Source organism: Rhincodon typus, chromosome 6 (assembly GCF_021869965.1).
Source record: "Rhincodon typus isolate 14 chromosome 6, sRhiTyp1.1, whole genome shotgun sequence".
Classification (NCBI taxonomy): Eukaryota; Metazoa; Chordata; class Chondrichthyes; order Orectolobiformes; family Rhincodontidae; genus Rhincodon; species Rhincodon typus.
The window spans coordinates 59419673-59447520 of record NC_063337.1 but is presented as its reverse complement, the minus strand read 5'-3'; the positions used below and the strand labels follow the sequence as shown (position 1 = coordinate 59447520).

General features: G+C 40.7%; 1 protein-coding gene across 5 annotated transcripts in view; it reads left to right on the top strand.

Annotated features, from left to right (window-relative positions):
- The window catches only part of LOC109915161 (NADPH oxidase 4), a 177469-nt gene that overhangs the window by 113889 nt on the left and 35732 nt on the right, over positions 1-27848 (top strand). For all 5 annotated transcript variants that reach the window (XM_048598336.1, XM_048598335.1, XM_048598334.1 and 2 more), the window contains 2 exons: positions 15519-15579; positions 23301-23382. In XM_048598336.1, the coding sequence (XP_048454293.1) occupies positions 15519-15579; positions 23301-23382 (143 nt within the window). The remainder of the gene's footprint in view (positions 1-15518; positions 15580-23300; positions 23383-27848) is intronic.

Here is a 27848-nt window from a genome sequence, read left to right as displayed (position 1 = left end):
AAAAAAGTGCCTCGTAATCACCTTTAAACCTTGCCCCTCGCACCTTAAACCCATGGCCCCTAGTAATTGACTCTTCCACCCTGGAAAAAAGCTTCTGATTATCCACTCTGTCCATGCCCTTCATAATCTTGTAGACCTCTATCAGGTCGCCCCTCAACCTCCATTGTTCCAGTGAGAACAACCCAAGTTTCTCCAACCCCTCCTCATAGCTAATGCCCTCCATACCAGGCAACGTCCTGGTAAATCTTTTCTGTACCCTCTCCAAAGCCACCACATCCTTCTGGTAGTATGGTGACCAATTCCGAACCCTTAGAAATCCTTACAGACACAAACAGACAAACATAGACTGGGAAGTAAAAAATACATGGGCAAAGGGAAAACTGGGATATGTGTTCTGTAGTCTTTGGTCCCAACAGATCTTGGTAACATTAACCTCTTCCTGGATTGCTACATGGACAGTGTGCTGACCCTGATGGCAACCATTACTAGGGTGACACGTCTGGTGCTGTGGTACCATCTGACAATCCTGAGGCAAGCAGATAGTCTTCTCCATCACCCCATCCACAAATACCTCTAAGACCCTGAGAGCAAGTTCAGGTGCCTCCTTGCATCTGTTGGCCATCTTCTTGAAATTTCTTCGCACACTGGAACTGTGAAAGGCAATTGCTGGCTTGCAATGAAAGATCTAGTACATAGCTGGGCCTTATATATGGTGGCAGCTGCAGAGATCCCAGAAGGTCCCAGCAGTAGCCGATACTTCCACTGCTAATGAGGAAAGATAACATGTGCTGCCATCAAGCTGTGAATAGATAATGAAGTGAGCAGCAGAGATAGAAAAGTCATGAGGGCTCATGGAGAGAATCCCTTCATGACAACCCTGAAATAGATATTTACGCCAGTTTTGGCTAACATTCAACCTAGTCCTGTCACTTAAATGTGACTTTTGAAGCAGATTCCTATTTGACTTGAAATATGAAGTCTGCTTCTCTCCATATATGATGCAGGACCTGCTGATTATTTCAAGCAATTTATTTAAAATTGTCTACTTCTGTATTTCTTATTAGTAATGCTGAATTTTAATCATGTGGTTGGTGTCTAATTTTAAAACATATCTTGTTGTTAGCAGTTACCATTCGTGGGTGTGTTTTTCCCTCAAATACAAGCAACTCAATGCATTAAGGATATTTTGTTTTCATAATCCATTCAGCCAAAAGTTAATTAAGTTCTGGAGCTGTGTTAGAGAAATGGAAACCAAAAATGCATTTACAAATCTTGAATGAGGCTCATCATCAATAAGCTGTACATCTGGCATTTTTCTGTAGAGTCAAAGCCAAATCCTTTATTTCTGCAGTAAACTTGGTGGGGAATAAAAATAATTATTGGCACTTGTCTTCCTTGGCATATGTATTTGTCGAACATTTAGGTGAATGTTCATGATTCTTAACCAGCCAAGTAATTAAGATTTTTTTCATGAACCATTCCTTCAGGATTTTGCTACGAGAGGCAGAAGATATTTTCCATCCAAAAATGTGTTAACACATTCAAGGGTGATCTTGTCCAATTGAATAGATAAATGCAGGCCAAGGTGTCAGCTTTTGATTTAGAAAGTAACAGCTGCTTGTTAGCAAAGGCTTCAATTGTGTAGAAATTTCAAGAGCTTCTAACTCTCAAGTGGATTAGTGGAAAGTTGTCAGAATGCATCCATATCTATCTAAGCCATTTCTACCTCAATTGAAGCCCAAATTTTCATAGATTAGTGTCATAGAGTCATAGAGTTATACAACATGGAAATAGACCCTTTGCTCCATCTCGCCTGCATCAACCAGATATCCTCAACGTATCTAGTTCCATTTGCCAGCATTTGGCCCAATTCCATCTAAACCCTTCCTATTTATATACCCATCCAAATATCTGTTAAATGTTGTAACTGTATTTGTCTCCACTGCTTCCTCTGGCAGCTCGTTCCATACCTGCACCACCCTCTGCATGAAATGTTGTCCCTTAGGTCCCTTTTAAATCTTTGCCTTCTCACCTTAAACCTTTACCCTCTAGTTTTGAACTCCTCTACCCTGAGAAAAAGACCTTGGCTATTCACCCTGTCCATGCCCCTCATGATAAACTTCTGAAAGGTCACCCCTCAGCCTCCGTGGAGAAGCCACACCTAATCGAAAATGCACCTGTGCCTCAAATCCTGAAGATTGACCCTTAAATTATCCAGAACAAATTTTGCTGGAGAAAATGTGGGATGAATTTTGCACTTGTAAACTTGTTGCCGCTTCTGTAAAATGTATAAGTGCAGCTGACTGCAAGAACAAACAATGTTTGTCAATGACATTTCCGAAACCTGACTGGTTACTTAGTGTAAAAGTTGTAAAGCCAGCAGAAGGTCTTTAGAGAAGTAAAGTAACCTTTTGAAAGGTGCAGAAAAGTGCATAAAGTACCACAGAAATTTAAACATTTCAAGCAGCGCTGTGTGACTGATAACCACGGGAGTTGGAATGTGGGACATGTGGCCTTGCAGGGCCACTTCATTTCAGTCCTGCTGACTTGGATATCCATGTGGAGGAGTAATAGTATGTTTGGGGAGATGATTGCCTTGTGGTATTATCACCAGACTCTTCATCCATTAAACTAGGAACCTGGGTTCGAATCACACCCCAGTAGGTGGTGGAATTTCAATCCAATTTTTAAAAAAAGTCTGAAATTTGGAATCTAATGATGACATGAAATCATTGCCAATTGTTAGAAAACCCTTTTTAGGTCCTTTCGGGAATGAAATCTGCTGTCCTTAACTGTGGAGGTGGCTTCTGCTCCTCTGGATGTAGATCCCTCCATTGTACCATATTATGATGTATGCAACATGTATTTGACTATTCTTGAGATCCTTGCCAGAAAATATGGTAGAACTCCTCCAGAATGGTAAAGGCTTCAAAAGCACACCTTCAGGATGTTGATAGGTTGCTCCACTGCAGTGCAGATCAGCAAGTGGCTGTTGTTTAATGCCTTTTGGGCTACATGTGCAGCCACTTATCTGGGATCATCAGTCACCAGCACATTCAAGGAGTGTAAAGATTTCCTGTTTATGTAGGTCTCTGATTGATGTTGTGCCCTTATGTCAATGTTGGTGCAGTCAATAATGGAAGTCTGGCCCGGCCTACGTGTGACTCTAGACCCACAACAATGTTGTTGACTCTTAATTGCCCTCTGGGGCAACTAGTGATGAGCAATAAATGCTCACTTAGCCAGCAATGCTGATGTCCTGTGAATGAATAAAAAGCAGGGAAAGGTGCTCATCATGTCAGGGAAGCTGGAAATAGGGGTGTTACCATGGAATGTTCTCACTGTAGAGACAAGTGAACAGAAATAACATCTAAATAAAAACGGAAAGAACTGCGGATGCTGTAAATCAGGAACAAAAACAAAGTTGCTGGAAAAGCTCAGCAGATCTGGCAGCATCTGTGAAGGAAAAAACAGAGTTAACAGACCCGAAACGTTAACCTGTTTTTTCCTTCACAGATGCTGCCAGAAATAACATCTGTCCAGTCAAAGGGGACAAGGCCAGGCAGAGAGGCAGTGCAGCATACACTAAACAGGAGGAGAAAAGCCACCAGAACTTAGTTTGACATAAGGGTCTACTGACTGTAGAAATATTTGGATATTTCAGAAAATTAGTACAAAAGAAGGCTCAGATTAACTACCTGGGAATTGGTTACTAAAATATATGCCATGCTTTAAGAAGATCTGACACTACAGTGAGCTAATTCACACATCCTGTCAGTGGGTAATCATTGTCACTGTGGCTTAAATTCTTTGTCTGTTAGGTCTTCTCTGGGGTTGGCTGCAGACCTCTGCGGTATATGACAATTAGACACACATATATGCATTAAGACAGTTACAGATTCCATCTTTGATCAGGTGGGGAAGTACATAAATATCCAGATGAACGTGTCAGCACGGACATAGAGGGATGGGGATTTGCAGAAATAGCAGACTTCCATTAAGTAAAGGGAGCTAATGACTGCACCAACATTGACATAAGGGCACCAAGACATCAGTCGGAGACCTACATAAACAGGAAATCCTTACATTCCTTGAATGTGCTGGTGGCTGATGATCTCAATTAAGTGGCTGCACATGTAGACCAAAAGGCATTAAACAACAGCCACTTGTTGATCTGCACTGCAGTGGAGCAATCTACCAACATCCTGAAGGTGTGCTTTGGAAGCCTTTACCATTCTGGAGGAGTTCTACCATATTTTCTGGCAAGGATCTTGAGAATAGTCAAATACATGTTGCGTACATCGTAATATGGTACAATGGAAGGATCTACAACCAGAGGAGTAGAAGCCATCTCCACAGTAAAACACCTGAGGAGGAAGACCATAAGGAATATGTGCAGGTGCAGGAGACCCCTGGCCATGGTATTGGAGGTGATGAAGAGGAGGAGTGCCGCAAGAGGAAACCACTTGGAAGGTCATACACAAATCTCTATGACAGATTTGTTACAGAATAGTTGCAAGACTTCCGTATAATAAACATTTAATATGGAAGCCTCACTTCTGGGAAATTCCTATCCCCAACAAGAGGAAAAAAAAAACAATGGCACATTGAAAGTTGGTGCCATCAACATTGCTGAAACCATGACCATTCAAACCATTGGCTGCAACATAGTGGACAAACACACGTTGAGATGTCTTCCCAACCTTGGACCTTGCAAATCTGTTAGATGTCATTAGGCTGGAGAAAATGCCACGTCATGCCCCTAGTCAAACCATGCCAGTAAGTAGTATGACTTTTTAGATCCACAATCTTCAGATATGACTATGTGCGCTGACAGTAATGCAGCAACTATACATTATAGAGGTATCAGATGATGCCCCAAATGTAGTCACTTCTCCTCCATAATGATCCATCTAATAATGGCATTCAGTGTCAGGACTGTGCGGCATCTGCTACATGCAGTGCTGCCAAACAACTTGCTCCTGTGTCCCCTCAGCCTCTACTATGTAGGATTCAAAGGCATCAAACATAGCAGAGAAAGCAAAAATCCCTGTTTCCCTGAATTCTTTTGGCATCTTGACATGTGGACAATTTCAGTTGTATTCCTGTGTGGTGATCACGTGCGGATGACTGCCTTTGACATGACCTTCATGGTTGAAGAACACCTGCTAAATTGGATCTGATCATTGATTCTCCCTAAAGGCATCCATTGACGGACAAGAAATGTTGCAAGGAGCTCCTCAGCTTTGAATCTAAGAATTTTGTTTTTATGATTGTTTTCATGTATTTATTGTAGAAGTTTTTCAGAAGAGCTACTAATACATTGTCCCAGTGTTTGGACATTTCCTACATTGCACTAGTACGAATAATGATGTTGTGAATTGAAAATGCTTGTAGGGAGATATCCATAGTCCCCTTCATGTAAAAGGGATTTGAAATAAATCCGTTCCACTAACCAAGTTGGCACATTTTTTCAGTGTTGCAGACTACAGCATGAATGGAAATGGGGCCAGATAAGGAGACAGGAAGACAAGTGTTCTGATATGGGATCTTGGAGTTTGTAAGAAGGTTTATTTTTATATTGGGTCACAACCTCTCAGCAATCAGACAAAATCAGTGGGGTTTTCACTAATGTGCATGTCAGTGTATACCTTTAAGAGTGTAATTTTTATTATTATCGCCATACATGCCTTCCCACTGTCTCTGTGACCTATTTCATAATGTAAATTTAGGATTTAGTGGACCCCTGTCAGGCCAACATAATTTCTAACCAAGAGAATTTATTTTCCTCCACTTTCATATTTTTGATATTTTATGGTTGTGAATCAAGATGATATGTTCTTCATGTCCTTTCCAAGTGAGTATAGTCAGCATAAGTCTAATTTACTTCATGTAAAGTGAAAATAATTACTGTAAAGATGGTTTTGTTACTTGTTTCTGTGATCTTTTGAGCCAGAAGGTTGAGGCGGTGCTCAAATTCCACTGAGGAAGTATTGCACTTCCAAAATGTCTTTTTTTGGATAAGACATTAGAAGGCAAACAAGGACTTGGTTTGGGTATGTAAGCATTTTTGGCTGGGTGCCTAATTCAAGTTGACCTAATTCACCATTAATTACTTTTGAGTCTCGGGTTCAAATGAGATTTAGACCTACAGAGTAAATGCCAAGAAATTTTATTTTAAAAGAAATATAGATTTAGTCTAGAGTTGTTACATAGAATATAGGTTTTAAAGTTGAGATGTGGAAGAAAGAAGTTGGTACTGACTTCCAGCAGGTGCCCCTCATGCAAAGGGAGCCCCTCCCCTCAAAAGATAGAATCCCACATTCCTTTCCACCCTTTTAAGAACAACACTTTTTAAAGAAAGGGCTGACCTCTCCCACCTATCTACCCACGCTCATTGTATTGTGGCATTAGAGACAATAAGCTTGTTAATAAGATCAATGGAGCCTTTATTTAAAAAGGACAGGCAAGCTGCAATATTGAGCTTGCCCATGGATGGGTGGAAAAGTGATAGACTGAGCACTGGACTTATTTTACTTGCCCCCATGCTGTAACACCTGAGGGAATGTACAATCAAACTGACAGAACAGAGTTTGAACACACAGGTGACAGCATGTCAGCACTTTGTGTAATTTAAATTTATTTCCTAAACTGTAAAGTACAATATTGTAGTGCTTTTTAAAAAAATAACCAAGTGTTCAAGTTATTTGTCAATTGCAGAATCAACCAGAATTTTAAACTGATTCGAAACTCCATCTGTGTAATAACTTAAGTGAAAAAGAATTGACATCTGTGTCAAAGCATTTCAATTAACAGCACAGTTGAGGAAATACATGGTTTTTCAGATTTCCTTACCACACTAATCTCTTGGGAATGTCTGGTCTTTGTCTCGTAATTTTGTTTTCTGTGAATTCATTTCGTATTAATTGTTTGCAGGTGGCTTTTACTGTTAAACCTACTATTAAGTGCGGTGTACACTACCTTTCTCTCATGAGAATAACAAGTATTTCATACATCAGAAAATGAATATAGAATTTTTACTGACTTTTAATGAAGAAGTAAACATTTAAATTAAATTCTATTTTACCAAACCATTAGTCTTTTTCTATCAAATAACACAGCACATTTTTAAGTCAGCAACACTGATCTAATCATATGCATTTTTGCAACAAATGTATATTTTTCCAAGCCAAATCTTTGTTTTCCTTTTAACGTGCATTTGAAAGTGAAATAACATTTCCCAGAGATTTTGGATATCCTTTTGGTCTGGCTGTGATATGCAACATTATTGTGTAAAGTGATCTTTTGTCTATTAATTAGAAAAATAAATAATGATGTAATACTGTATAAGATACATAATTAGAAACTTTATTTCCTGATTTTGCAATTGTATCTGAAATGATTACATGAAACTTAAGAACTGGTTTTCTGTTCAAATAGAAGACCTTCAGTCTTTATAAAAACGATGTATATTGTCATGACTGACCGGGATGGTGGCCTGGATATTAAGCCCTACAATTCCTGGAATTGTTACAAATGTGAAAATCTAATTAAATCATTCATGTCCCCAATTTTATTTAATTGCCTTATTCAGATTAAAAAATATGCGTACCAGGTTTTCCATGAACAAGAAAATAACTTTATTATGAGAAAAGTTTTTAATCAATGGCAGGAAGGACACAAGAATTGCTAAATTATACTGCATAACTTAAACTCTATGCCCTTTCCAAAATACCCATACACAAAAGACTAGGGTGGAAAAAGAGGGGAATAAAAGCAGGAAAAAAACAGTTCAATACCACCAATCTAAACCATAGGGCTTGATGAGTGATTCTTTCAATTCCTTCCACTTCCTTTCACTTGGTTGCTGATAAGACAGGGTTATTTGCATACCAAAGTTGTCTTTTATTGACTGGATGAGAACTTTACTTTCATGATTTTGAAGAGGTCTTTCCTGTTTTTCCTTTCAACAGGCAAATTGTAGAGGGCAGTTTACAGGGAAGTGGTGCATGAGAACAACTTCTGGGAGATTTTTGTTTTACTTCTGCAGACAGAGAGGATGAGAGAGTTTGACAATTGTTAGTCAATTGAAAAGTCAATCAAAGGATTGTCCCTGGGCAAAATTACTCTGAAAACACATACATGTTTACATGTGTGCGCCACTCACACCTTCTTTGCATACTCACACATATATATGCACCTTGTTTTTAAAACTACAGCATCATCTTTCAAAGTTTCCTTGCTTTAAAGCAGCTTATTTTCTCTTTTTTCAGTCCAAAGTCCAAAAACTAAAAATGATCTTTCCAGTATCATCTGCCTACCTCTTTCCTAAGCTAACCACATTTGACGAATGATCACTGGGTGAAGTATTGACTGATTTATTGTCTAAGTGTAGGAAATGTAAGCAAAATGAGATAGGAAAGTCCAGACCCAAAACGTCAGCTTTCCTGCTCCTCTGATGCTGCTTGGCCTGCTGTGTTCATCCAGCTCTACACCTTGTTATCTCTTAATCACTATAGGATTTTTTTTTGTTCTGAGATGTTATTACATTCCTCTGAAGCAGGTGGGATTTGGCCATATGCCTCCTGGTTCAGATTCAGGGATATTACACTATGCCACAAGAGCACTCTAATTACTATAAATGGGGTAGGGAAATCTTGCTGTAACTGAACAAAGTACTGGTGAGACCACATCTGGAGTACTGTGAGCAGTCTTCACCTCCTTATTTAAGGAAATATATTATTTCATTGCAGACAGTTCAAAGAAGGTTCATGAGGATGATCCCCATATGGAAAGATTCCTTATGAGCACACAGTGAACAATGAAAGAATTGACTCGTTAGAATTTAGAAGAATGAGAGGTGACCTCGTTGAAACATATAGGATTCTTAAGAGGCTTGACAGGGTAAATGCTGAGAGGATGTCTCCCCTGAGAATTGAGAGTCTTTGGAACTCCTTGCCACAGAGAACTGTGAGGATGGAGTCCTTGTGTGAATTTAAGGCTGATAAATAGGCTGATTCTTGATCAGTAGGGAAATCATGGGTTATAGGCTGAGGACAGAAAAGTGAATGTAAGGAATGTTGGATCAGCCATGATCTTATTGAATGGTGGAGTAGGCTTGAGGGACCGAATGGCTTATTCCTGTTCCTATTTCTTATGGTTATTACTGTCTTGGATCACAGAGTGTGTCAAGGCAGTTTCTTTCAGATTCGATTAAACGTAGTTAAGAGAAGACTCGACAGCAGCAATTTGCTTAAATATGAATGTTGATTGAGTAATAATAAAAGACAAAAAAGGAAGGATTAAGTAAATAAAATGAATGTAAAAGAAAGTGGAAAAAAGCCTCACGCCCTTCTGCCTATTGTGGATCCCTCGATCAACAGCTGGTCTGGAGGCTTAGGTTGTTCCTGGCACCGTTCACAATCTGGTCTGAGGTGAAGTCCAATGACTTGGAACGAAACTCTCTCTCTTATACAATGTAACAAACAGCAAGATACAGAAAAACAAGTACAGATTGTGCCATCTTTAGCATGTACAGGAATGTTCACAAGACTCATTCAAGGTCATGCAGCTTCCAAATATCATCAATAATTTTAGCCCTTCAGCTCATCCTGTACAATCCACCCCAATGATATTTGACACTGCATGTTACAATCGCAGATGCAGATGCAAATCAGCAACAGCTGCACAAGAATGTCTAATAAGAGTTTGTAACCTACAACAGAAAATTAAAACTACAATGAAAATAGCTGTCATCAATATAAACAATACAACAACAGAGTGTACCATCAAATAAATGATCCCAGTGGCCTTTAGGGACCAACCCTCAAATATACTGGTGGCTCAGTGGTTAGTGCTGCTGCCTCACAGCACCAAGGACCTGGGTTCAAATCCAGCCTCAGGTGACAGTCTGTGTGGCGTTTGCACATTCTCCCCATGTCTGTGTGGGTTTCCTCCCACAGTCCAAAGATGTGTAGGGTGGATGGATTGGCCATGCTATAGTCCCCAGGGATGGATGGGTTAGACATTGGAAGTGTAGGGGAATGGGTCTGGGTGGGATGCTCTTCAGAGGGGCAGTGTGGACTTGTTGGGCTGAATGGCCTGTTTCCACACTGTTGTAGGGATTCTATGCTATCCCACCCCTGATGTACAGTCAAGGTTGTGATGGAATTAGCAAGTCACCTTAACATTAAGTTCTTGTTTTGCCATGTACCTTTCTGCCTTCAATGGGATGAAATTTAAGAGAAGCCCACAGAAGATTAACATTTTCATGCTTATGCTAATATCAGTATTATCCTTAATTACAGTCGCCATGTAATTGCGTCACATATATAGCCACAACTTAATCTACTCTGGCTGCTGTTCTGGGATCGAAGATCCCGTTCCTGTTGAGGGCCCTCAAAACCTGCAAGAAGGAGAGAGGAAGAAAAGAGAATGCCAGACTAGCTGGCTGTCAGTCAATTCCTTTCTGTTCTGGCATTTGGATCTTTCTCTGCACTTTAATTTTAATTACTGCTGCCACTAGGTATGTGACTAGGATCTCATGTTGAATTGTACTACCACTCAAGGTAATATAGCTTTTTCTTGCCCAAGCTATCATGTGTCATGGACTACACCAAAGGCATTTTTACTGTCTGTGTAAATGTTAACTCTGTCCTTTTCCTAGCTGGAGGGCTTTTAGTTCAGCTACCTGGGCAGAGCGACATCCTTCAATCCTCTCTCCTGCCAAAAGTTTCACTTTCAAAATAATCTTGGCCCAACCCCGTCCGGGCCTCACCATCATAATATTTCCGCGCCACATCTAGAAACGTGCATTTCACATCTGGCCCCTTTAATGGCTCTTTCTTAACTCGACCCTGTCTCTCTTCTTACTGCTCCATGAGGGGGATTCAATCATGTATCTCTCCTTCCTGATTCATATAGCTTGCTGGGTTCTTTTTATTGTCTTTAACCACTTCTATGTGCTTATCCCCTGGCAACAGTGTGGCTCCCCATTTGGTTCACTGACTGTCCGTAACACCTCTCAATTTGCCAGCTTCCAATAGCTGAACTATGCTATGTGGGGAGTTTAATTTACAGTTGTGTCAAGGGGGAGGACATCAGTGCCCAGGTAGCACATTGGATGGCACAAACACAGGAGTGTTGTCCCATCATAACCGGGTCCGTTTTGCCTGAGTAGTATCCCACAGGCCGGAGCTTGTCTCTGTGTCTGTGTAGTACTACTGCAGACTGATTACCCTTGCTTTCACTGCAAAAGAAGTGAAAGGGCTTTTTCAGGTCAGGGAGTCCTAGTGCTGGTGCGGAAGTCAGTGTATGTTTGATTTTGATAAAGGCTGTCTCTTGCTCAGGTCCCCATTCAATTTTCTCTGAGGGAGCTCGCCCCTTTCATAAGGTCTTGCAGGGTTCCAACTAGTTCGCTGTAACTACAGAGTTCCTGCAATAGTTAAATTGTCATAAGATTTGTCATCCTTTAACAGTAACTGTTTTTTTAATTTCTGAAAATGCCACCTGATGGAGGCAATTAGAATATCGTCTACATTTTTTTCAGTTACTCTATTCACATAATTTGCTCTAAAATTCTGTATATTTGCAGATTTAAGTTTCTTAATTTGTGTTTTTTATCCTCCAGTTCCCTATTCACAGATCACTTCACCCAATAACAGTAAAATAACTTCATACATAGACTCAAAATTTCTCCACCTCTCTTCATCTGTATCCGTCTTGAGGATACTTCTTCGATATGTTTCCTTGATTGCCGATTTTATGAATGATTGTATTATTGAGTAATAACTACCTCCATACACAATTGCCCCTATGAGCCACAATATACATGGGATCAAACAATACAACTCTTAACGTTCATCAGGCTTCATCTTCAGCTTATGCTTCCTGCCTTTTATTTTCCCTGGGGTTTCCTTACCACAGACTCCTACACCCTCTGAGTCTTAGCTCAGCCTTCTTTCACATACACTAACTGTCCTAACACATGAAGATTTCACCTATTGATTTAAACACTGGAGCACATGCATCATACAAACACTCAAGATGGGGTATCTGCATGTCATCCGATGGGCCCTTTCACTCAGTCCAATACTACTTCTCTCAGAATCCATATTCTTTCATTTCTGTACCATTGTGACATATTAATGAATCACACTTTATATTTTGATTGTAATACTTCTTACATTCCTTTCACTAATACTTCTTTCATTGTTTTAAAATCAGTTTCTGTATGGATTATGTGTCAGTTTCTTATCATTTAAACTATGTTTTTGTGCTCTTCAAGTCCACACCAATCTTTTCATCAAGTAGGCGTACTTGTTTGAGACCCATTCTTCAATGCATGTTCTTCTTTTAATCGTGTATGCCCTCATATTTGTTACCTCCAAGGTAACATTCGCTTTTGCACGCTTACATCGGTGTTTCGAGACCATGTCTCACATTCTTGACTACCACATGATCTTATCAAATGATCTATGAGATTTTAGTTATCTCTGCACATATCGTTGATGCCTTAGGTAGTGGCTAGATCACCAATTAAAAAGAAAGACAAGGACACAAACCTCACCAAGAGAAAGCTATCAGTTTGATGTTCTCATCTAAACTTCCTTTTCACTAAACTGCATTTTACTGTCAATTGTTGTTTCAACCCATTATTCTAATTCTTTTGTTATCTGCCACCAGTGTCAACCCCTAATTGCTTTGTCTCATCTAATTTTGCAACTTAACTGTTACCACCATTTCTAATTCCAAAGATCTATAGAGATGTGTAGTTCATGGAACATAATCTTCTAATATTTTAAAACAGAAGTCTAACATTTCTGTTTGATTCAGGCACAACATACTTTGTACTTTCTCTAAGATGACCCACTTTTTTGATGTTACTTGATAACTCTTTCCAGATATTTGATGTATCTCTATGTATATTTGTCCAAATTCGTAGTCTGTTTACTCCCTTAAAGTTACAAACCATTTTTTTATGTATTAAAACTACTAAGACTGTGTGCATGCACTTTATCATTTCCCAGAATCCCTTTAAATTTTCAGGTAACTATTCCGTTTAAATGTTTCAGAATACCTGGGCATGTGAGTCTTAATATACTTTTTGTCATGATTTGCTTCGGTATACCGAGGCTCATTGGTTTCAAGATTCCTGACACTCAATACATTTGATGTTTCCACAATACTTCTCTAACACTGACATGTGTTATTGATTCATGGCTTGATGGGTTGAGGGTGCTTCATCCATCACTGTGTTGTGACATTGAAAGTCTGCAAACAGGGTCAGCATCCAGTACCTCCAATTTCTAAACAACAAACAACCTCCATCCATTCCATATCAAGCAGAATGGGTGAATTAGTATTACAGATTTAACAAGAAAGGTGAGGTTTAAACTCCTGCACATAATTATGTCATTAACAAAGGAAAAGCCCACCTCCTTTGCTAGATTCTCCCTTTATTAATTCCTCTATCAGTTTTCTCAGATTTTAGGACATACCACCAGAATTTTGTTCAAAGAGAATTGCATTTCCAAAATTCCAAATTTCTCTATTACCTGCATACTTTCACACCAAAATATGTTTGCAATGAACAATCCGGAATTAAAGATTCACTCATGTTAAAACAGTATTTAGAAGTTCAGTCTGGCCAGAAAATGAAATTCCAAATCTGGTAATTTCTGTGATTAAAATTTCCTCAGTCCAAACACAACACGGACCCAATTCCAAAAGGTAAATTTTTACCAAGCTTTGCGAACCAAATCTTTGAATCAACATTTTGTTGCAGATTTTTGCTTTACACAACTATTGATGATTTCTTAATTACATTAACCATACATGTTACACACTAATACAGGCACACAAAGGCATACACCAAACTTTCAAATCACCATTCAGTTCCAAAATGCAAACTAACTTCAAAGAATCCCCAGATCTCGAGCTTCAGGGAACAAACACACAAATTGTACAAGACGACATTTAGCAACCAGCAAACAAAGCTGCATTCAAATCAGACCACAAAGAGTTAACACTTTTACAAGGTTCAGTGCACTTGCACAGCGCAGAAACCTGGCCTCCAGTTTTTTCTTTATCCGGTTATAACCGTCCCTCATTCTTTCAGGTGTCCTAATTGTGCTAACATATCAATTATAGACCCAAATCCAAAGTCTGCTACATTCTACCCTGGAATACAGAAGCTTTCCCTTCTCTTAAACATTTTCCTGAATCCCATCATCATTGCTAAAAATATCTTGGATCACAGGGTATATTCAAGTGGTTATTTTCGGATTCAGTTAAATGTAATTAAGGAAAGACTCAACAACAGCAATTTACTTAAATATGAAAATTTATTGAATAATAATAAAAGACGATAAACAAAGGATTAGGTAAATAAAAAGAATGAAAAGTAAGGGAAAAAAAATAAGCCTCACACCCTTCTACCCATCGTGGACCCCTTGTTCGACAACTGGTCTGGAAGATTAGGTTGTTCCTGGCACCATTCGTGATCCTGGTCCAAGATGAAGTCCAATGACTTGAAATGAAACTCTCTGTTTTACACAGAGTAACAAACAGCAAGGTACAGAAAAGCCCTGAAGGGTCTAGGCCCGAAACGTCAGCCTTTCTGCTCCTATGATGTTGCTTGGCCTGCTGTGTTCATCCAGCCCTGCACCTTGTTGTCACAGAATGTGCCGTCTTCGGCACATAAAGGAATGTTCACAGGACTCATTTAAGGTCATGCAGCTGTCAAACATCATCAACAATTTTAGCCCTTCAGCTCATCCTACACAATTATTTTATGGATGGTCTATAATCAGCAATGTTTTACACATCTCTGGAACAGGTGGTACTTGAATCTAGGCCTCCCTGCTCCAGAGGTAGATTCATGAACACTGCACCACAAGAGCTCCTCCAGATCACAAGAATTGGATGGATTTTTATGACAATTTATTGGATGAGTTTATTGACAACAGTTTTTCAATCTGTTTGAATGTATTAATTAATTGAATTGAAATTCCTCTATGGTGAAATTTGAAACCATGACTCACCAGACATGAATCATTAGTCCAGTGAAATCACCACTACACCATTATTTCCCTTTCATAAAATGATAGTTCTCTCTTCCCACTCCAATTTTCTTTCCCCATCCTGTTGGTAAAGAATCTTTTGATATGACAGATGACCAAATGAGTATTCATATGCAAGGCTAAAAATGAAAAATCATCAGTATGATATCATGACAGCGGCTGACTCTGTCCCCAGTCAGTATCCTCATATGCAGTTTCCTGCATAGTGATAGAGAGTGGAGAATCCACACTCATCTTTTTTGTTCCTAGCCCAGGAACATTTAAAGTCTAAAGATCCTGCTGATAAAATAGATTTATTTTCAGTTAGAAGACTAGCACGGGGGAATTTCAAGTTTCATTTACTGATTATTGTACACTATTTCATAATTAATAGAAAGTGAAGCATAGACTTGATTTTTCATTGTATAATAATTTCTACATTTGTTCATTTCCTAGAGCCCTACAGAAAATCGAGGAACATTTGGTATCCATATCCGTGTTCTAGGAGATTGGACAGGTAAGTCCAAAATTTTATAATTGAATCTAAATATGGAGATGCAGTGTGTCTCCTTTTTCTGATAACCCTCCCCAAGCAGCTTTCTTGTCCAAGTCTACCCTTGTATTCTGAGTTCTTGCCCCATTTTCTTTCATTCTTTTGTGGGATTCATGTGCTGCTGGCAAGGCCAGCATTTGTTGCCCATCCCTAATTGTTATTTAAACTGAATAGTTTGTGAAGCCATTTCAGAGGGCCGTAAAGAACCAAGCGCATTACTGTAGCTCTAGGATGATATGTAGGCCAGGCAACGGTGGTACATTTCCTTCCCTAATTGACATTATTGAACCAGATTTTTTTTAAAATGATAATCAACGATTGTTTCATGGCACCATTACTGAGAGTAGCTTCATGTTCCAGATTTATTAATTGAACTCAAATTCCAACAGCTGACATGGTTCAATCCATGCCCCCATGGTATTAGTGTGTCCCTCAGAATTACTAGTCCAGTGACATCGCCAATTCATCATGAGTGGATAATCAACAGTGGGAGATTCATTGATAGTGAAACCATCATTGTTAGATGCTTTTTTTATTGGAGAGTGCTTAGCATTTGCACAGCATGAATCTCACTTGTCAGACTAAAGGTTGTCTAGGTCTTCCTGCATGTAGACTTTGAACTGCTTCCTTGTCTGAGGAGCTGTGAATGTAAATGATTGTTATACAATCATCAGAGGACATGCCCACCTGTGACTTTGATGAAGCAGCTGAAGGTCATGGCTCGGGACACTACCCACAGGAGACCCTGCAGCATGGGCCTGGGACTAAGATCATTGACCTTCAACAGCTGTAACCATCTTCATTTGTAGTAGCTATGACACCAGCTGATGGAGACCTTGTTTTTGTGACTGGAAGTTTGTGTCCAATGGTGTAGCATAGGGTTTGGTCCTATCCCTTACTATTTGTTGTGTCCATTAAGGACTTGGAGGCAAAGATAAGAGGTTTTATCAGTATATTTGCAGATGATGCAAAATTTGGGATATGATAAATAGCAAGAAGGAAAGCTTCAGATTTTAGATATAAACAAATAAATGGGAAGAACAGTGGCAAATGGAGTTTATTCCTGAAGGATGTGAAATGATGCATTTTTGGAGGACTGGCAAGGCAAGGGAATGCGTGATGAATGGAAAGACCCTGGGTAAGCATTAAGCACAGTAGGACTTTGGTCTCGGCATGCAAACATAGATTCTTGAAGGCAACAGGACAGGTTGATAGAGTGATTAAAAAGGCATACAAAATACCTTCCTATGTTAGTTGAAGCTTTGAATATAAGAGCTGGAATTTTCTGGTGTTAAGTAGGATGTTAGTTAGGCCACAGCTGGAGTACTGTGTGCACATCAGGTCCTCATGCTAATTGCACTGGAAAGGGTGCAGAGGAGATTCAGCAGAAAGTTGTTTGGCTGGAGCGTTTCTGTTATGAAGAGATACTAGATAGGTTAGAGTTGTTTTCCTTGGTGAAAAGAAGGCTAAGGGGATTCTGAGAGATATATAAAATTATAAGGGGCATAATTAAGGAATATAGGAATAAACCTTTCACCTTTAGTGGAGGGGTCAGTTATCAGGGACGGAGGCAGAAACGTAGAAGATAGAAGCAGGAGGAGGCCATTTGACCCTTTGAGCCTCTTCTGCCATTCTTCACTATCATGACTGATTGTCCAACTCCATAGCCTAATCCTGCTTTTTCCCCATAATCTTTGATCCCATTCGCCCCAGTGCTATATCTAGTCACCTCTTGAATACATTCAATATTTTGGCATCAACTACTTCCTGTGGTTATGAATTCCACAGGCTCACCACTCTTTGAGTGAAGAAATGTCTCCTCATCTCCATCCTAAATTGTCTACCCCAAATCCTCATACTGTGACCCCTGGTTGTAGATACACCCACCATCGGGAACATCCTCCCTGCATCTACCCTGTATAGTCCATTTGAATTTTATATGTTTCTATGAGATCCTCCCTCATTCGTCTGAACTCTGGTGAAAACAATCCCAACCTAGTCAACCTCTCCTCATATGTCAGACCTGCTATCCCTGGAATCAGCCTGGTAAACCTTCGCTGCACTCCTTTGAGAGCAAGAGCATCCTTTCTCAGAAAAGGAGACCAAAACTGCACACAGTGTTCCAGATGTGGTCTCACCAAGGCCCAGTACAAGTGCAACAACCTATCCATCTCAATACACCTCTCCCGGTCCCATGTGTTTTAACCTTGTACATTAATCTCTTAAGCGGGACTTTGTCAAACGCTTTCTGAAAGTCCAAATATATTACATCGACTGGTTCCCCCTTGTCAATTTCTCCTTCATAAATCCATGCTGACTCTGTCTGATCCTACCACTGCTTTCTAAATGTTCTGCTATAAAATCCTTGACAATAGATTCAAGAATCTTCCCCACTACCGATGTTAGGCTCACTGGTCTATAATTCCATGTTTCTCTCTACTGATCGGCTCAGAAACCAAGGACAAGATTCAAACAGAGCTATTGAGAAAAATAAGGAGGAGATAAACACTGTTAAAAGGACAAGCTTAAAGGCTTTGTGCCTTAATGCATGGAGCATCTTCAATAAAGTGAATGAACAAATTGCTCAGAAAAATGTAAACATGTAAGATATAATTGGGATTACGGAGACATGGCTGCAGGGTGAACAAGGATGGGAACTGAATGTCTCAGGGTATTCCGTATTTAGGAAGACAGGCATAAAAGGAAAAGGTGGCAAAGCGGCATTTGCTCGTTAAAGAGCAAATTAACACTTCAGTGAGAAAGCATATGAGCTCTGACAATGTGGAGTCTGTATGGGTAGAGTTGAGAAATACCAAGGGGCAAAAAACATTAGTAGGTGTCATATATAGACCCCCAAACTGCAGCGGTGATGTCAAGAATGGCATTAAACAGGAAATTAGAGATGCAGGTGATAAGGGAAAAGCAATGATCATGAGTGATTTTAATCTGCACATAGGTTGGGCAAATCAAATTAGCCACAATGCCATAGAGGAGGAATTCTTGGAGCATATATGAGATGGTTTTCTTGACCAATATGTGGAGGAACCATCTAGAGAGCAGGTCTTCTTAGACTGGGTGCTGTGTAATGAGAAAGGAACCATTGCCAATCTAACTGTGTGAGACACCTTGGGGAAGAGCGACCATAACATGATAGATTTTTTATCAAGCTGGACAATGAAGTTGTTGATTTGGAGGCTAGGGTGCTGAATTTTAATAAAGGAAACTACAAGGATATGAGGCGTGAGTTGGCCTTGATAGATTGGGAAGAGTTACTTAAAGGGATGATGACAGTGGATAGGCAAAAGCAAACATTCAAGGAACAAATGGGGAAACTGCAACAACAGTTTACTCCTGTCTGTCGCAAAAGCAAAATGAGTAGGAGGGCCAATCCATGGCTTACAAAGGAAGTAAGAGATAATATCCTAAAGAAGGAAGAAGCATACAGATTAGCCAATAAAAATAATAAATTTGAAGATTGGGAGCAGTTTAGAATTTAGCAAAGAAGGACCAAAGGATTGATTAGGAAGGGGAAAACAGAGTACCAAAGTAAGCTTGCAGGGAACGTAAAGACTGACGCTAAGAGTTTCTATAGGTACGTGAAGAGAAAGAGATTGGTAAAGACAAATGTAGGTCCCCTACAGACAAAAATGGGGAAATGTATAATAGAGGACAAAGAAATGGCTGAGGAACTTTGGTTCTATCTTCACAAAAGAGGACACAAATCAGATACCAGAATTGTTAGAGGATGTAAGATTTAGTGACAGGGAAAAGCTGAGGGAGATCAATATTAGTAGAGAAATGGTGCTGGGAAAATTGTTGGGATTGAAGGCTGATAAATCTCCAGGGCCTTATAATCAACATCCCATAGTACTTAAGGAATTAGCTCTGGAAATAATGGATGCATTGGTGGTCATCTCCCAGGATTCTATAGACTTTAGAACAGTCCCTGCAGATTGGAGGGTGGCTAATGTCACTCCAAGATTCAAAAAAGATTTAGAGGGGATTTAAGGCAAATTTGTTCTACTTGCCTGATGGGTATCTGGAACTCATGGTCTGGAAGGGTGGAAGTATTTATATGAACACTTTGAAAAAGCATAATATACAAGGCTGTGGGCTAGGTGCTGCCAAAGGGAATTAGACTAGATCGGTGCTTGATGACTTGCATAGACACAATGGACTGAAGGATCTCTTTCAATACGGTAAGACTTTATGACTCCATGAAATATCTTTGCACATGCTGCAAGATTTTCTGGACTTCAGAGTCCTGCATGAAGCCCTTGACACTGAATTTTGAAGGCCCAAGCTAGGTCCTCCTAACTGAATACTGCTGTGATGCCTCGTCAAGTGGCTCTGACCTGTTGATGAGACAATATATACCCAGGTATTATGATGGAGGGATCTGGGATATTGACTGTATGGTGTGATTTAGTGTATATAACTATGTCAGGCTTAGTCCACTATAGGACTGCTCTTGCAGTTTTGGCAGACAAGCCCTAGAATGTGGTGAGAACTTTGCAGGGTTGCCTGTGTTGACTGTGCTGTTGCTCATCCACTACTGGATAAGCAGTGAAATAGCTCATCAACAATTGAGGAGGAGAGAAAGGTAGTAGTGAGATTGAGCTGGGTGTTGTCAACATACATTTGAAAACTGTTGCAGCATTGGAGTGAATAATGCAGATTTGGGTGGTAGAGATGGCAAGATCAAAAGGGGTAACCATGAATATAATTGGGAGTTTATATGTTGAGAGAAATTAAGGGGTCAGTGAATTCAGGAGAGAGAGCATGATTGTATAAGATGGAGTTTGAAGTCACTAAGGGTAAGAAGTCACTGGATGCAAACATTAAAGGAGAAGAGCAGTGAAAAAATCTTTGTGAGAAAATGTTTATCATGGAATAACTCCACAGAGGTCGGTATTCCGTCACCAAGTCACCCTTTGTTTACACTGATTCAGTTTCCTCAGAGCCAGCTCTCAGAGTGAGCAGAACCTCTGACATTTCTGTTTATATCTGTCAGTCATAGCTCACTGATTGGACCAAATTAACAGCTCCAATCAGGGAACTCAACAGAGAGGGGTTTAGGGAAGTTAGAGTTTTTCTCCTAATGAGCCACATTGAGTGACTGAGATATTGGAAGGATACCAAGAGAGACACAGAGTTAAAACTACAGACTTACCTGCCAGGGTATTCAAGCCTGTGATGGCAGCAAAACAGTAGGAAAATTGAAGAGTTCTGAGTGTTGGCACAGAGAATTCAGAGGATAAAGCACCTGAGAATAGTGAAAAGTGACATATCAATACATCACCAACAGTTTATGCCTGGCACTAATATTTCTTACTTTGAATAATTGTTCACATGATTTTAGTATCTCATTGTTCTTCCATTTACAAATTTTTATTTGATTCCCTTTGAAGAATCTTAACCACTTCTAAACCACTGTTTCAATTATCATATATGAATTTAACCAGTTTGCCTTGAGTTTCCATGTTTAAATCAGGAATGTAGGCTAGGAGTAGTCCTCCTGCTAATTGGTAGTAGAGAGATAGTAGGAACTGCAGATGCTGGAGAATCTGAGATAACAAGGTGTAGAGCTGGATGAACACAGCAGGCCAAGCAGCCATTTCTGAAGAAGGGTCTAGGCCCGAAACGTCAGCTTTCCTGCTCCTCTGATGCTGCTTGGCCTGCTGTGTTCATCCAGCTCTACACCTTGTTATCTCAATTGGTAGCAGAGTCCAGTCTTGCTCTACCATCATTAAACAAGCAATATTTGTTGTTTCTTTGCTTCAGAAGAAATTTTTGTGTGAATCAAATCTATATTTCCCATGATTTCCTATTATTTTCAGTTTTGGAAGAAGCTTTAAATGAAGAGTTTAATTAAAGATTTTCTAGAAATTTTAAGTGTTATTTTCCCATTGGGCACAGATATCGGGTGTTATGTTCGATCTGATCACGAATCCAATTCTCACCAACACAAAACAGGATGCAGCTGCTATTTTGACTTAAGTCGACAATTTGCTAAAAGATGGGTCCACTATCCAATGAGCTTGCATTTGCATCAGTTAGTCAAAAGCAGGCCACACCGTGATTTGTTTCTGCAGCCATTGCATATTAATGTTTTAGGTCAAGAGTTCATGAAATTTAAATTTTCTGTAGTTCAGAGGGCAGTGGAAGGCTTGAATCCTGGGACAGGGTAGGCTGATGATAGGTTCTTTAAAATCAGTCATTTATTTTGTGATTGTCCAACATTCCTCTGCTGTGCTCAACCTCTTCAATGCCACTTCAACAACCCTCATGTAAAGATAATGCTGACCCTGTTCTGCCTTTATTGAGCTGCTCTGATTCCTGACAACAGCTAAAGTCCAGCCATCTCACTTAAAAAAAAATTAAAAAGCGTTAACTGAGAATTTCCTCTTACTGAGTACCTCTTTGATAAGAACAGGCCTATTCTGAAGCACTCACACTTTGCCACCAGGTAGAAACACAGGTAGAGAGTGTTCTTGTGTATGCTGGTATTGTCTCTGCCTTTGCGTCAGGAGGCCCAGGCCCAAGTTCCACCCACTCCAAAGGTTTGCAATAACATCTCTGAACAGGTTGATTGAAAAATATCGAGAAACAGAAACAGCGTGCCAGGCCACTTGTAGTTTGATGTGGCCTTGTCAAAACAGTCCTTCACATTTACTTTGAATATTTTCATTTGCAATGCCCACTTAATTTTTTTTTCAAAAGGGTTGTTTTTAAATTTTTGGTGACACTAGAGCTCCATTCTCCTGATCAATGGATATCCCATGCATAGGAAGGATGGGCTCACTCCTGAGCCCATGGGCCCACTCCTGAGCTGGTCAAAGTAGCCATCAACAAGTCCAACAAATGGGCAATGAAAGGGATCGTAACACCTGACTGCCTGTGCCCCTTTGGTGGTTATGGCCTTGCTTGAGTGTCCATGGAAAGGGAGCATGAGGAGTCCACTAGAACAGTAGAGACCTTCAGGGACTTTGGGTCTGGGGTACATCATCATGCCTGACAATGGTACTGTATTTTAATTTAATTGGTAAATTTCCATTGACTCTTGACTTTCTGTTACAGTGTCCCCCCAGAGGCTGTTCAAAACCATCGTTGTTCATTTAAAAAGATTATAAACTGAAGTGGGCTTTCAGCTATCATCCTTGCGAACCATTTTTTTTCAACCATTCCACCTCTGTACCTGTCTAATCAGGACATGAAAATATAGCCCAAATTTATGGCACTATCTCTATCAGTATTGTAAAATATGAAGTTGGTTAGTCTTTGTGGAGCACAATGTTCTTTGATGGCCAGATTATATAGGAAGTTTTCTCTGCTAGTTTATCACACGTCTTGAACTTCAGCTCTTACTATCTTCACTCCGCACATCATGTTGCCTATTTCATACCAAATGTGCTGTAATGAACACTCACATATATTGAAAGATAAATTCTAGATTTTTTTTGCCTTTTTCCCAAGAACTGGCTATATATCATCAGTATTTTTTACTTAAATTCACTCAGAGAAATGGGATATCATGCTATGTTTTGCAGAGACCTATATGCTGATGTCATCGTTGATGTGCATTGAATTTTAATACACAGGTTCATGACTGAAAAGTAAATATATACTAAGGTATAACAGAGCATTTCTGTAACCTTTTTCTTAATCTTTGTAATCTCTTGCAGAAAGATTTAGGGAACTGCTGCTACTTGAACCAAATTTGGATGCAGAAATCCTGCCCATACTACAGCAGAGAAATTACCCAAAGTAAGTCAAGTGGATCATGCTGTCCTTCACAATAATGAATGTTATCTAAATTGTAATCATTGTTAATATGATACTTATACCTCCTTAATATTAGTTGATATCTTACAGTCCCTGAATTAATATCAAAGACAGTAGTCATGCAAGAAGGTTAGAGAGTGTAGTATGATTTGACCAAGGCAGAGGGATGGGATAAGGGAAGAAGGAGAGAAGACAGTGAGAGAGAGAATTCAGTGACCACAGCCCTATGCCCAGGTCATCAGCCAATGAGGGGTGTTGAAAAAGCAAGTGGAATTCAGATTATATTGATAAGTAACTAACTGAGTAGTATAATTTCCTAAAAGTTGTACAAATGACAAACTAATGTCTTTAAGGCCTACTTTAAAATAGTTATTTCCAAAATGACACGTATATCTGACTTCGGTACTAATTCCAATCCTAGAACTGACTATATGTAAAAGAACTGGCATAATCGATCAAAACTCCATTTTTGGACTAACTGAGGTAATATATTTGGGCGGTTGCTTTACCCGAAACACTACCTAGGTAGTGTCTCCCACCCATCCTCCTCCTCTAACCAAAAAAAAAGGTTCTGAGCGCTGACTTGGTAAGGCTACTAGTATTTTTTTTTTTTTTTTAATTTGTCTGTTTGGGAATTCAGAACAGTGGGAATGGATGTTAGGGCAGTTGTATGCTCCTCCTGTAGAATGTGGGAGGTAAGGGTCACCACTAGTGTCCCCACTGACTTCATCTGCGGGAAGTGCACCCAACTCCAGTTCCTCGGAAACCGTGTTAGGGAACTGGAGCTGGATCTGGATGAACTTCGGATCATTCGGGAGGCTGAGGGGGTAATTGAGAGGAGTTACGGGGAGGTAGTCACACCTCAGGTACAGGAAAAAAGTAGATGGGTTACAGTCAGGGGACGGAAAGGGAACAGGCAGACAGTGCAGGGATCCCCTGTGGCCATTCCCCTCAAAAACAAGTGTACCGTTTTGGATACTGTTGGGGGGGGATGACTTACCAGGGGTAAGTCATGGGGTACAGGTCTCTGGCCCAGAATCAGTCCCTGTTGCTCAGAAGGGAAGTGGGGAGAGGAGGAGAGCATTAGTCACTGGGGACTCCATAGTTAGGGGGACAGATAGGAGATTCTGTGGGAACGAGAGAGACTCGCGGTTGGTGTGTTGCCTCCCAGGTGCCAGGGTCCGTGATGTCTCGGATCGTGTTTTCGGGATCCTTAAGGGGGAGGGGGAGCAGCCCCAAGTCGTGGTCCACATAGGCACCAACGACATAGGTAGGAAAAGGGATGGGGACGTAAGGCAGAAATTCAAGGAGCTAGGGTGGAAGCTTAGAGCTAGAACAAACAGAGTTGTTATCTCTGGTTTGTTACCCATGCCACGTGCTAGCGAGGCGAGGAATAGGGAGAGAGAGCAGTTGAACACGTGGCTACAGGGATGGTGCAGGAGGGAGGGATTCAGATACCTGGATAATTGGGGCTCATTCTGGGGTAGGTGGGACCTCTACAAACGGGATGGTCTACACCTGAACCAGAGGGGTACCAATATCCTGGGGGGGAAATTTGCTAATGCTCTTCGGGAGGGTTTCAACTAATTCAACAGGGGGATGGGAACCTGAATTGTAGCTCCAGTGTACAGGAGGTTGAGAGTAGTGAGGTCATAAATAAGGTTTCAAGGTCGCAGGAGTGTACCGGCAGGCAGGAAGGTGGTTTGAAGTGTGTCTACTTCAATGCCAGGAGCATCCGGAATAAGGTGGGTGAACTTGCAGCATGGGTTGGTACCTGGGACTTCGATGTTGTGGCCATTTCGGAGACATGGATAGAGCAGGGACAGGAATGGTTGTTGCAGGTTCCAGGGTTTAGATGTTTCAGTAAGATCAGGGAAGGTGGTAAAACAGGGGGAGGTGTGGCATTGTTAGTCAAGGACAGTATTACAGTGGCAGAAAGGACATTTGATGACAACTCATCTACTGAGGTAGTATGGGCTGAGGTTAGAACCAGGAAAGGAGAGGTCACCCTGTTGGGAGTTTTCTATAGGCCTCCGAAAAGTTCCAGAGATGTAGACGAAAAGATTGCAAAGATGATTCTGGATCGGAGCAAAAGTAACAGGGTAGTTGTTATGGAGGACTTTAACTTTCCAAATATTGACTGGAAACGCTATAGTTCGAGTACTTCAGATGGGTCAGTTTTTGTCCAATGTGTGCAGGAGGGTTTCCTGACACAGTATGTAGATAGGCCAACAAGAGGCGAGGCCACATTGGATTTGGTACTGGGTAATGAACCAGGCCAGGTGTTAGATTTGGAGGTAGGTGAGCACTTTGGTGATAGTGACCACAATTCGGTTATGTTTACTTTAGCGATGGAAAGGGCTCGGTATATACCGCAGGGCAAGAGTTATAGCTGGGGGAAAGGCAACTATGAGGCGATGAGGCAAGATTTAGGATGCATAGGATGGAGAAGGAAACTGCAGGGGCTGGGCACAATTGAAATGTGGAGCTTGTTCAAGGAACAGCTACTGCGTGTCCTTGAGAAGTATGTACCTGTCAGGCAGGGAGGAAGTGGTCGAGCGAGGGAACCATGGTTTACTAAAGAAGTTGAATCTCTTGTCAAGAGGAAGAAGGAGGCTTATGTAGAGATGAGGCGTGAAGGCTCAGTTAGGGCGCTTGAGAGTTACAAGTTAGCCAGGAAGGACCTAAAGAGAGAGCTAAGAAGAGCCAGGAGGGGACATGAGAAGTCTTTAGCAGGTAGGATCAAGGAAAACCCTAAAGCTTTCTATAGGTATGTCAGGAATAAAAGAATGACTCGAGTCAGATTAGGGCCAGTCAAGGACAGTAGTGGGAAGTTGTGTGTGGAGTCCGAAGAGATGGGAGAGATGCTAAATGAATATTTTTCGTCAGTATTCACACAGGAAAAAGACAATGTAGTCGAGGAGAATACTGAGATACAGTCTATTAGACTAGACGGGATTGAGGTTCATAAGGAGGAGGTGTTAGCAATTCTGGAAGGTGTGAAAATAGATAAGTCCCCTGGGCCGGATGGGATTTATCCTAGGATTCTCTGGGAAGCTAGAGAGGAGATTGCAGAGCCTTTGGCTTTGATCTTTATGTCATCATTGTCTTCAGGAATAGTGCCAGAAGACTGGAGACTAGCAAACGTTGTCCCCTTGTTCAAGAAGGGGAGTAGAGACAACCCTGGTAATTATAGACCAGTGAGCCTTGCTTCGGTTGTGGGTAAAGTGTTGGAAAGGATTATAAGAGATAGGATTTATAATCATCTAGAAAGGAATAATTTGATTAGGGATAGTCAACACGGTTTTGTGAAGGGTAGGTCGTGCCTCACAAACCTTATTGAGTTCTTTGAGAAGGTGACCAAACAGGTGGATGAGGGTAAAGCGGTTGATGTGGTGTATTTGGATTTCAGTAAAGCGTTTGATAAGGTTCCCCATGGTAGGCTATTGCAGAAAATACGGAGGCATGGGATTGAGGGTGATTTAGCGGTTTGGATCAGAAATTGGCTAGCTGTAAGAAGACAGAGGGTGGTGGTTGATGGGAAATGTTCATCCCGGAGTTCAGTTACTAGTGGTGTACCTCAAGGGTCTGTTTTGGGACCACTGCTGTTTGTCATTTTTATAAATGACCTGGATGAGGGCGTAGAAGGATGGGTTAGTAAATTTGCGGATGACACCAAAGTTGGTGGAGTTGTGGATAGTGCGGAAGGATGTTGCAGGTTACAGAGGGACATAGATAAGCTGCAGAGCTGGGCTGAGAGGTGGCAAATGGAGTTTAATGCGGAAAAGTGTGAGGTGATTCACTTTGGAAGGAGTAACAGGAATACAGAGTACTGGGCTAATGGTAAGATTCTTGGTAGTGTGGATGAGCAGAAAGATCTCGGTGTCCATGTGCATAGATCACTGAAAGTTGCCACCCAGGTTGATAGCGTTGTTAAGAAGGCGTACAGTATGTTAGGTTTTATTGGTAGAGGGATTGAGTTTCGGAGCCATGAGGTCATGTTGCAGCTGTACAAAACTCTGGTGCAGCCGCACTTGGAGTATTGCGTACAGTTCTGGTCACCGCATTATAGGAAGGATGTGGAAGCATTGGAAAGGGTGCAGAGGAGATTTACCAGGAAGTTGCCTGGTATGGAGGGAAGGTCTTATGAGGAAAGGCTGAGGGTCTTGAGGCTGTTTTCGTTAGAGAGAAGAAGGTTAAGAGGTGACTTGATAGAGACATACAAGATGATCAGAGGATTAGATAGGGTGGACAGTGGGAGCCTTTTTCCTCGGATGGTGATGGCTAGCACGAGGGGACATAGCTTTAAATTGAGGGGTGATAGATATAGGACAGATGTCAGAGGTAGGTTCTTTACTCAGAGAGTAGTAAGGGCGTGGAATGCCCTGCCTGCAAAATTAGTAGACTCGCCCACTTTAAGGGCATTTAAATGGTCATTGGATAAACAT